The following is a 12,816-nucleotide window of genomic DNA, read 5'->3' as shown; positions in this document are numbered from 1 at the left end:
ATCTGATATTTTTGTACACAAGAATCATGTCCAACTATTCTTGAGTCTTAGTGAAGAAATCTTTCGGTGCTTTTATGGATGCTTGTCACATCTTTTCATTGTTTCATATATCTCTCAAGGGAAAATTCTAAAGAATTAGGTCAAAGTTCCTCTTCAGATTGTGATATTCCCCTTACAAGGCCATTATTTTCTTCCATAATAATAATTCACCCTTACAAGACTATTATTTTCACGTTTGGGATGCTTGCATCTTAAAATTACATTAGAGGTAATTCATCTAGTTTTACTTGTAGTTTATTTTGAACAATAAAATTATTCGTCAAAAATTTATAATTAACTCATTCTAATATTTCTCTCTTGGGAAATAAAAAATAAATAAATAGAATTACGTGTTTGATTTTTTTACACTGAAAATTCCTAAATAACATATAACAAGTTGATATCAGTAACTTCAATAATTCACTTGACATGAATACAAAGATGAAACAGAGAGGAAAAAAAAACATATGCCTTAAAGAGGAAAAGAGAGGATAATTTGGTAATTAAGAAAAGTTGAAAGAGAAAAGAATGACAATTTTATTGGTTAAACGTATAAAGAAAACGTTATTTGCTTTGATAACATTTCCTTCTTTGAATAGACTGAATATGACATGTAATTATTAAGATAAGGGATTAAATGATTAATGAAATATAGAAACTCTGAAGACTAAACCAAAATTTAACTATAAATAAAACCTACTAATGGTATAACTTTTTTTAGGGATTTTAATTAATCAGGCGGTTCTCTAAAAATAATACTATTAGATACTTTCAAACGCTACTACAAACTTATGGTTCTAATTAATTTCAACATAATACATAATTAAACTTTTTAATTTATAAAAAAATAATAACAACACTCAATTATATACAAATTATATTATATAAGACCATGGGTCCTGTTCATATAATAATTTGTCGTCAGAAAGGCTAGGGACAGTGGCTAGGCCCTCTTTATAATCAACTGTAGTTAGGAAAGGAACCGAACATAGCAGTATTCCCTCGCCCAACTTGTTATTTAAAACCTTGAATCCACTCCTTGTTGAAGCCAAGAAGCCTTCAGTGCTTACAGACATTAATAATGTCTAACATCCACACTGCAACCAACAACATGAAAAAGTTGTCAAGCTATTTGCATTCCCTATCCCAAACCCCTCACAGGCTCAGAAAAAGAATGCTGGCTACTTGGACCCCTGACGAGGAATTCAACCAAGTGAGGCACAGATCTGGGGCTGACATGAAGAGGAAGCTCAAGTGGTATGATCTTGTTGCTCTTGGTGTTGGAGGAATGCTTGGTGTTGGAGTCTTTGTCACTACTGGCTCTGTTGCCCTTCATCACTCTGGTCCTTCAGTCTTCATTTCCTACATCATAGCAGGAGTTTCAGCCCTTCTCTCCTCTCTTTGTTACACTGAATTTGCTGTTCAAGTTCCAGTTGCTGGAGGAGCTTTCAGCTATTTAAGATTAACGTTTGGTACAAAACCTTTTCTCCCTTCTATATGTTCCATTTGCTTTTAGTTTACCACAGGAAAGATTACAACCACCACAATAATCAGGGTTGAACCTGTATATTGTAAACTTATACCTATATTACTATATATGCCTTTTGAATTAATTTACTCTTCTTGGTAATTATATATGTGTGATGTGTAGGAGAATTCTTGGGATATTTTGCTGGGGCAAATATACTAATGGAGTATGTGTTCTCAAACGCTGCCGTGGCAAGGAGCTTTACAGAATATTTGAGCATTGCGTTTGGAGAAAGTGATCCAAATGTGTGGAGAGTGGAAGTTCATGGATTGCCAAAGGATTATAACATGTTGGATTTTCCAGCTGTGGTTCTCATTCTTCTTCTCACTCTCTGCTTGTGTCATAGGTTTGATTGATTTAATCGTTACTAGTTCTGTTTTTTTTTTTTTTTTCCTTCTGTGTGGAATATTTGGTTTTAGCTATGATGCTGCTATCTACTTATTTATCAGTTTAGTCATCCATTTTGTATTGGATAAATATTTTAATATATTATCCTGTTGTGGTGACAACTAACAAACTATTTTATTACCTATTTTGCATTTTTCTTTTAATCATAATGCTGAACCATTAGTTTTTTTTTTACTATTTTTTAAATGTTCGTCTGAGTGTAGTGGATTTTGAGAAACTACTTGTTTTACTCTCCTTTTTTATTATTATTTTTTGGTTGATTGCAGTACAAAGGAAAGCTCCGTGTTGAACCTCATTATGACAGCCTTCCATGTGATTTTCTTTGGATTCATCATAATCGCTGGTTATTGCAATGGAAGTGCCAAAAACTTGGTTAATCCAAAAGGACTAGCTCCTTTTGGTGTTAGAGGTGTTCTTGATGGAGCAGCAATAGTCTACTTCAGTTATATAGGCTATGACTCAGCTTCAACCATGGCTGAGGAGGTCAAAGACCCTTTTAAAAGCCTACCCATTGGAATTGTGGGTTCAGTTCTTATAACCACATTGCTTTATTGCCTAATGGCTGTGTCTTTGTGCATGATGGTTCCTTACAACAAGGTTAGTAGTATATCAAACAATTAGAGTCATATAATAGATATCATATAATATAATATAATATATATAGTGTGTTAGTGATAAAGCTTATTAATTATTCCTATGGTTTAATATATATAGATATCAGAGAAAGCTTCATATTCAATGGCTTTTCTGAAAATTGGTTGGAGTTGGGCAAGCAACTTTGTTGGGGTAGGTGCAAGTTTGGGAATAGTGGCTTCTCTCTTGGTTGCCATGTTAGGCCAAGCAAGATACCTTTGTGTTATAGGAAGGGCAAGGTTGGTGCCATCTTGGTTAGCCAAAGTGCATCCTTCAACAGGCACCCCATTGAATGCCACAGTCTTTTTGGGTAAGCAAATTCGTTTATGTCTTAATTAACAAAAATGAAAGAAGCTAGATCAAGCCATGGCCATTTGAACATTTGTCTGTTTTCTCTAACTAGAAGAATCGTTGACATTTCAACATGCATGCACTTTTCTTATAAATGCAATTGTACTCACACACCTGATCAGGATACGGAAAACTCAAACTGATCACTTTTGATTTTCATGCATATAATGAGTAGTAATACGGAAAATGACTCGGTAGTATTCTGCAATAACATATAGTTGTAATTTGGGTTAGTTAAGTTAAGGCCTTTCTTTAATGAATAATCATTTTTAAAATTTCTGGTTCAATCTAATAACCGCAAATATACTTTAATGACTTTTAACGTATATCTTAATTAATATGCTACATGTGAGTGTGACTTTGTTACTCGTCCTTTGTTATACTCGTCCTCACTGCCCAGTGCCTAACATAGTTCTCTCTCATTAACAATATATAAATTTTAGTTAGACGGGCTTTGTCATTTCAATAAAGTAATTATTTTTACTTTAGTTATTTGTTTTGATAAACAAAAGAATTTTCTTAATGAAGAATGCATTTGATTTAAGCACAAAAGGTGCCCAAAGAATTTAACTTTAATTTATAATTAAAACATTGTTTTAGTCTTTCTCCCTACATTAATTGCTTTAGAAATGGAGGGCTATGTATTCGGTTCTTAATAATATATATAACTTTATTCCACAGCATATATATATAATATATATATATATATATATATATATATATATATATATATATATATATATATATATATATTTGATTGGTTGAAACTATGTGTCAATCAAATTGTATTTAAATTTTTTGTTAAGAAATAATAGAATATTTAAAGTGATTGAAGATAATAGTAATTGAATACGAATTTTTTACCATTTTATTAATTCAATATTTATCATTAAATATATAGATAAGTAATCAATAGTGGTAGTTTTAGACACACACACAAAAAAGAAAACAGGTGTTAGGATTCTCTTTTTAACTTTTTTTTATCTTTCTCTGTGCGCATATATACATCACGAGTATATGAATACAATTTTCTATAAATAAATAGATATTGGTGAAAGTTTAATAACATGTGATATATAATTTTTTTTATTTCCGAAGTTATACACATTTTACATGTAGATTTAAGATTAAGTCTTATTGTCTAAAAGAAAAAGGATTAAATCTTAAAATTTAAATATTTAAAAATGTCAAAATATTTTTATCAAATTAATGCAATTAACCAGTAGTGTAATATAGAAACTTTCATCTTGTTTTTCTCAAAAGCTAAAACACAGTAAATTTTTATCATAATATAATAGTTCATAAAATTATAAGAAACACAATTTAAAACATTATCCTTTTCCAAAAAGATTTTAAAGTCAACGGGATATAATTGTGCTAAGTTGGAATGGTATATCCATTATGAATATATGAAAAAACAAAAACTTCGACACCGATTAAGTTTCATTCATGAGTTATAATTTTCTATTGTCTCAACTATCAAAGTTAAACTAAACAATGCTTCAAAAAGGAGAAAAAAGTGTAAAACTAAATATATAGGAAAAAATTATTTTTTGAAGTGACACATTATAATAACACAATATTTATTATTAAAAATTATATTTATTTATATTATATTTAATATAATATATATGTTGATATATTATTAAAAAATAAATATATAAATTATAATGATATATTATATATTATTAAATTTTATTTAAAATCAATACTTAAATTTTGTACAAATATATATCAAATAAATTTATACTTACATGTATTATATTTATAACGACATTTTTTTATATATATCACAATGTGTAACATTTTTTTTGTATATAGATGCATGGGGTTTTTATTTTAACTTTATTAGATGTATAGTTTTATTAACAATTACTAAAACTACACATTATTTTAATTATATTCTATAATATTTTGTTAATTTAATGAAGGGAATGAAATGATGATTCAACATCCACATGTAACTTTAATTTAATTAAAACTTGACAAGGTCAACACAAATGAATGTCATCCCATGAAAACATAATAAAAATAAAAAAATAATAATAATAAGAGGAGAAAGTGGAGGTTAATTAACAAAATAAAACAAGAAATTAGGATAGAGAGAAATGTGAAGGATATATATATAAATGTGTGTTTGTTGGTTGATGTAGGAGTTTGCACAGCATCAATTGCACTATTCACGGAGCTTGACATTATAATTGAGTTGATCAGCATCGGCACACTAATGGTGTTCTACATGGTAGCCAATGCTCTGATATACCGTCGATATGTAATCACTAGCCATGCCCCACCTTTTCACACTCTCTTGTTCCTCTTTCTCCTTTCCCTGAGTGCACTATGCTTCTCCATTGCGTGGAAATTCAAGCAGCAATGGTGGGGCCTCTTGCTTTTTGGTGCCTTTATGATCACCATCACTGCCTTCTTCCAACACGTGGCGCCAAACACCACCACCATGGCCTCCACCCATTGGTCAGTGCCATTCATGCCATGGCCACCCGCCATGTCCATCTTTCTCAACGTTTTCCTCATGACCACGCTCAAAATCCTCTCTTTCCAACGTTTCGCCATATGGGCATGCCTCATCACCATCTTCTACGTGCTCTATGGCGTTCACTCCACCTACGAGGCAGAGGAGATTGCTACTGATCAAGTCAATTCAAGTGCACACAACTTGCAATCCAAGGTGGAAATTCAAGTGCATTAGTTGAAGCAAGCTATTCAATTGGCCAAATTATTTCATGGGAAAGAGACAAGGGATATTCTAAATGTATGTGTGTGTGTGTGATAGAAAGAGGCAAACTCTTGAAGCAACAATGATTCTTTAGTAGTGGGAAACATTGAATTGAGTTGAACTCCAATGCGGGCGCATTGTGCAGTCTTTTGAATAACTTGTATTGTTGTGTCATTTCGGTAGCATGTCAAAACTCAAATGGTGGGTCAAAATCAGGTGAGAGTGGGTTTAGTTTAGCAATCTCTCCACTATCTTTGGCTTGAATTAAGGACCAAGCTAGCTAGCCAACCCCAGACTGGGGCACAAAAGTGTATATATATCTTATAGTAGTATTGTATTCCTCGTATTAATTATTAGTTTGTAGTATTATTGTTGTTGCATCTCCACTGGGTCACTGATTTTTTTTTCTTGCTTTATATTCATCACTAGGCCTTACCTCAAGCTTATAGCATTGTTAAAATCTTCACACTTACCTCAAGTGATCACCTTGAGTGGACGAAATAAAATGATTGCAAGACTGTATACCAAAAGCTATATCAACATTTTAGTGCTGCAAAACTGGTCAAATTTTACAGAAAGCAAATGAAAAATTCTTCAGAACCAGTGAAATTCTAAAATTTTAATTGTGCCCTACTTTATATCTTTTAAATATAATAAATTTAAACATCAGTCTATTTGTTATTGCAAATCTAAAGTTATGCGACAAAAACAGCTATTGGAACAGCGAGGAAATGCAACATTGTATTATTTTCTTATAAATTTAATTTGCAAAATGTTAGCACGCATTTTTTAAATACATATTTTACTATTTACGAAAATTTATTAAAATTATGGAAGTTCATTATGGTAAGATTAAAAAATATTTTTTTTAATAAATTTTAACAAATAAAAAAAGTTGCAATGAAATTTAAACTTACTGTTATGATATATTTGATTTAAACTTTTTTATATTTTTTTAAATGTTATATAAAGTTATAATATTATTTCATGTATTATTTAATTATCATTATTATTTTAATAATACTAATTTGTTTACCACTTAATCATAGTTATACTATATTGAACCAGTATCTTAAGTTGTTGAAGGATGAGTTTAAATTTTTTTAAAACATTGCTTTAGAAATTAGTGAGCGAGTAATTTGGTGCACCACTCACCAAAGCTACTAGGTATATTAACATGAACTTGAGACTGCCAGAATCTTAATTGTACGAAAACAGACTTGTCTTCAAAGGAAATTGGTACGAATATATGTGAAATTTCCGAAAGCTTTGCGCCTTTTCACTCTTATAACTTCAACTAGGGAAATGTTAAACCTGCATGTACCCCCATTTTCGGAGTCTATGAAGGGGAGAAGAGGATAAATAAATAGAGGGAAAAAAAAAAAGAAACTAATAAATGTAATAAAACAATTTGGATCTCTCCATCTCCATTCCCTCTTGTCATCATGTAATCAACATCGAAAATCTTAAAATTGTTATTATGCAGTAATAGGAGAGGAAAGAGAATATAAATTATATAATGGATATAGTTGAGATTTTGGATGAAGTAGTTGAAAAGAGAGGCTCGAGAGGATCTAGATTAGTGACAAATAATATGATGAGAAATAAAAATAAAAATAAAAATTGTAAAAATAAATAAATAAATAAAAGAAGATAAAAGTGAAATAGAAGAGAAGTTGAGTATAATAAATTGCTTTCTACAAAACAGTTAAGATTCTTGTTGCATCATTATGTGAGTGCGGTGGTGAGGTTTTTGCAAACACTTCACTTGACAAGTGGACCAAGTTTCGATGTAGTATTTAAGTATCGTCCTCAGGGATTTGAGAGTTTAGTAATTCTTACTCCAATAATTAATAAAGAGATGTTGATATGATTGGAAGTGAGCTAATGTGAAACAAAATTAAAACGGTAATGTAAAAGTTATAAGAACAATTATATAAAACAAGGATTGGACCCAAGAGCACTTGTTAACTCTTAAATTTTCTTAAAATAAATATGATTTCATCTTCATGACTTTCATGTTCATTTAGTAATTCAATAAGATCCCTCAAAATTGAATCCTAAAGTAATTAATCTCAAAACATGATTCCTCTATGTTTTGAGACTAACACCTTGCATTAAGAACAATGACTTGAATAAAGGTGACTAACTATATCAAGTCTATCCCTAGAACAAAAAATGATTAGGTGCAAGATTCAGTTTGGGTTCTCAAAAACGTTTTCCAACAGGATTCAAAAACCAAATATTCATATAACAGGTGATCAAGTCAGCATAAACATTAAAAGTAGAATAAAGCACAAGTAATAATAATGAAATGCATATATAGATTTAAGAAATAGAAGAGTTAGTAGTTACACCAGGACCAATCCTCAAAAGATTTAGCCACACATGGCCATTACAAGATCAGAGGAGTAGAAGAAGAAATCACAAATTAAAAGATGAAGAGAAGGGGTTGATCTTCGTTCCCAAATGATCGAACTTCCCAATCTTCACTCTTGCCCTGTTTTCTCCTCTTCGTGCTCCCAATCCTCTCTTTTTCTCTTTGTGTTTCGTGATGCCCCTGTTTTTCTCCTTCTTTCCCTTTTATATGAGCTTCGAAACAGGGGCCAAAAAATGAGATTTTTTCTCCTACGGCTGCAGCTGTAGATCCACAGCTATGGCTGTGGAGAGTTCTTCATGGTGAAATAAGCTTCACCACTTCAACTATGGATCCACAGTCATAGTTGTGGAGACTCCTTCGTGGTTAAGCAACTCCCAACACTATAACTATGAAACCACAGCTATGGCTGTGAGTTTCTGTAACTTTTCTTGATCTCCCATGCCTCAGCGCTTTAGCCGTGAACTTGCAGCTTTAGCTCCAAGTCTCTGGACCAAAAAATGGGCATTCCAGATTTCTACAGCTATAACTGCAGAACCACAGCTATAGCTGCAACTTTCTGAACTCCTAATTCCTTCCTAGATTTCCACAGCTCGAGCTCCAAATCCACAGCTATGGTTGTGGATCTCTGCCTTCTCAAATTTTCTGTACAAATGGAGGAAATTCATTAAAATTTTGCTACTAAAAGAGTATACTCTTTTAGTATAACTTGATTCTTTCAATTTAGAGGGTAAAATAACATATATAAATATCTACAATTACTAAAAAGAGTACCAAAAATCGAGTGTAAATGAAGAATAAAAGACACTCAACATGCGGACATACGACAATATTTTTAATAGTTATTCTTATAGTTTTCATTTTCTCATTTATTGGATATTTTTATTCTTAAATTCATACTACATACTTTATAATTTTTAAAATTACTCACTCTGTAGAATTAAAAAAATCATATGATACAATTATGTATTTTCAAATTTTAATTATTTTTTTTTACAGTAATCATTAATTAAAATAAATATATGAAGATATTAAGTGTCTCTTTCTCCTATTAATATATATAAAGACGTCTTCAAATGAATAAAAAAACGATATTTTTAACAATTATTTTTTACTAATTTCTGATTACATGTTCAATAGCATTTTATAGAGTCGTTTTAATCACTAAACTTTGTATGAATAAAAAACGAAAATAATTGTAAGACATATAGCGATTGTTATATGAAATCCAATTGGGAAACCTTAATTGTGGTCTCACAAGAGTAAAATTGTCCAACAGTCCAGTAATGATAGATTTATTGTCGGTAACAGTGAGAGTGTAAGGGGGGTGTATTGGTTTAGGATTTTGTAGGATTTTAAAAGACTTTTTTTTTGTAAAAAAGTCCATTGGTATTCAATCAGGATTTTATGTCACTTAAAAACAATCCAGTGGTATTCAATCTAGATTTTCAAGATTTTTTAAAGAGTTCATTAAAATCCATTGGTATTCATTTGAGATTTTTTACAACTTAAAAATAATCCATTGGTATTCAAAAATATAAAGATTTTAAAGGATTGTTGTGTGTGAGAGATTTTGAAGGACTTTAGTGTTATTTATAAATACCAAATTCATAAAACAATCCCATCCAAACCCATCGGATTTTGAAGGATTGTTTGAAGTGACTTTTTAAGAATTTTCAAGTGAGTTTTTCATCTTTTTTTTTTATGCTCCTGTCTTCTCCATTTTTTCTCTGCTAATAATACTGCACTATTATTCATTGTTCATATATAATATTTTAGTATTGTTCTCATCCCATTCCCCTATTTTGTGAAACTCTGATATGTAAATAATAGTGTTATTGACTTGCTCTATTTTTTGGTTCGTTTTCTTTAATTGACTTGCTTTATTTTAATCTATGTAGTTGAATTTGTTCTTTTATATAACACAAAAAAATGCTTGAAATTTCTACTTTTAAGTAGTAATTTTTTATTACACACGTCAAGAAAAGAAAAAGGTGAAAGATGAAAATGGATCTTAGTTGGGGGAAGAACGCTCTCAGCATAAAAATTGCGATTTCTCTCATTTCCTTAAGTTTGTTACTCTTATCCCTCCTTCTTTTATGACTCAACAATTATTTTATTTTATTTACTATGAATTTTTATTTTTATTTTTATATTGTGAAATTAGGACTTTTTTATATTTTAAAAAAAAGAAAATTAACATAAGATATTGCAGTATCTAATTTTTTAGGGTTTAGGATTTATGCCTTCATTAGCTTATTTTTTAAAAGAAGAAATATTGTTAAAATATTTGTTAGAATAATTTACATTTATAAATATCGTTAAAAATTATCATTTAATATATAACTAAAATAATATATATATATATATATATATATATATATATATATATATATATATATATTTCTCTATATCTAAATGTTTATTCTTTAAATAATAATAATTATAATTATTATTATACTAATATTATATATATTGCATATATAATTAGGTAAATATTTTTTTGTGGATTGTGGATTTCTTAATCGACACCAATTTTTAGCTCCATTTCGAGGTGTAAGATATCATCTACAAAATTTTGCAGGATAGGGTAATGACCTTGAAAATGAGAACGAATTGTTCAATCTTCGTCATGCATCTTTAAGGAATGTGATCGAGAGAATATTTGGTATTTCTAAATCAAGGTTCACAATTTTTATGTCAGCACCTCCATTTTTATTTAAGACACAAGTAGAACTTGTGTTAATATGTGCAAAACTACATAATTTTCTACGTAAAGAATGTCGTTCTGATGAATTTCCAATTGAAGCGGTGGATGAACCTTCATCTTCAACGTTACCAATTAATGAAGATCATACTTTTGAACCTATTATTCAAACCCAGGAGCAAGAGCGAAAAGACGCTAATGCTTGGAGGACTAGCATAGCTATGAATATGTGGGTGAATGCTATTTTAGAGGATAAGATATTATGGAGAATTATTATTATTATTATTTATCTAGACATTATTTTTTTTTATTATCTTAGTCTTTGACTCTTTTTAAAACTTATCAAATGTCAAAAATCCACGAAAATTCTACAAAATCCCACAGAATCCATTAAAATCCTTATTTAAAAGTCTTGCAGAATCCATTAAAATCCTGATTTTAAGTCTTGTAGAATCCCGCAAAATCTTAAAAGTCATGAAAATCCTGCAAAGTCTTTTAAAATCAGCAGGATTTTTTTTAACTAAAAAAGTCCTTTAAAATCCTAATCCAATACACTCCCCTAAGTGTTACTAAGAACTTCGATACTGGAAAGTTATATGAATTTTTTGAGGCAACTCATATATTCTAGGTTTCTTTATTAAGATATTTAATTTGATCTATTTTATAATTAACCTTTGTTTGGTTGGCGAGACTTTAGTATATTTCATTACATCTAATATTATTAAATTTGATTTTATGTATGGATAAATAATGGATAGTTTATTTTAAATCATCTATGATAAGTAGGATTTGAATTTTTTTAATACACTTCTTTTACATTCAATATTGACAAGCTTACTATACGTATAAATTGTAAATGAATATTTTTAAATGAATATAAGATAAATATGATATCATTTTTTTTCATAAACATAATTCCCACAGATTATAAAATCTGATTTCAAGGTGAAAATTATTTTATGTTGATTTTATCTCTTGCTAACGTGGAATTTAGATTTATTTTAATAATTTTATCCTCCACCGAAGTGATCATCCATTGAAATCATATGGGGTCAGCCCTGATCCAAAACAATAATAAAAACTGTTTTTCTTAATAAGTGATTAAAGGTTTTAATTTTTTGAAAAGAAAGTTATAATTCAAGAAATTTATCCTTAAATTCTGTTTCCCATCTTCAAATGGAAAAATCCTGTTGTGGGTTTTTCTTTAGTTACTTTTCCTTTTTGGACCTTTAAACTTTAAAGTATTATTTGGTGTACTTTTCTTCTTTTGCATTTGTTTGGTTGCTCCATTTTGTCTTATTGACACTCACCCCGTTATGACTCTGCCTCGTCACTCTCCCAAGCTACACTTGCTGGTTCACTGCACCTCTCTATGGACACCACTTCAACATTGTCGTTCCGGGAGACAAGCTTTCTTGCTTCCCACTACAACTCATGTACTGTACTGCCTCTGCACTCGACACATTTTGTTCTTTTATTAAACACTCAGGTCCTTCAAAATAATTATTCAATGGAATATAAATATGGTTTCTTCAAAAACTATAATTACTAAATAATCGTTTGAGGTTATACCTGTGATTATAAGAATAACATTTTTTAACAACTAAATTAACTACATCCTTAGTTCAAATTATTTATTTTTATTTATTTTTTAGAAGTTAGTTTAGAAAGTTAAATTCAATTTAACTTAATTTTTTAACTATAATCTAAACATATATCGAGTTATTTTGTTGTAGGAAAGAATTTATTGGAGCTGTGGCAGGTTGAGCTTCTTGCCGAACTTATTTGAGTTAAGAACCAGAAGAAAACTATGACATTGTTCTGCAGCGAACATAAACCTAGTTGCTCCATGCTCATATTGTTTGGCAATTTAACAAGTGAGCCATATCATAGACTAATTTATTCGCATTTCGCTTAACATATTTAGAATTCTTGAACATAAACCCTGTGGAAATCTGTGTTTGTATCAAATAAACGTTGCATTATAAGCTTAAGATGATGTAGTATGTTTGGAAGTGTAAAGGATAAGATACAAAATG

At 29.9% G+C, this 12,816-nt stretch overlaps 1 protein-coding gene across 1 annotated transcript; it reads left to right on the top strand.

Moving 5' to 3' along the window:
• Positions 1-982: 982 nt before the first annotated feature.
• Positions 983-6,073, top strand: LOC109811832 (cationic amino acid transporter 6, chloroplastic). The gene is made up of 5 exons (XM_020375672.3): positions 983-1,511; positions 1,691-1,913; positions 2,242-2,572; positions 2,690-2,918; positions 5,113-6,073. Exons 1-5 carry the CDS (start codon positions 1,121-1,123, stop codon positions 5,664-5,666), a joined length of 1,728 nt encoding a protein of 575 aa, XP_020231261.1. The 5' UTR covers positions 983-1,120; the 3' UTR covers positions 5,667-6,073.
• The last annotated feature ends 6,743 nt before the right edge of the window (positions 6,074-12,816 follow it).

Source organism: Cajanus cajan, chromosome 5 (assembly GCF_000230855.2).
Source record: "Cajanus cajan strain Asha chromosome 5, NIPB_CcT2T_4, whole genome shotgun sequence".
NCBI classification, from domain to species: domain Eukaryota; kingdom Viridiplantae; phylum Streptophyta; class Magnoliopsida; order Fabales; family Fabaceae; genus Cajanus; species Cajanus cajan.
The sequence above is the reverse complement of the archived record's forward strand: the minus strand, read 5'-3'. Positions and strand labels throughout refer to the sequence as shown.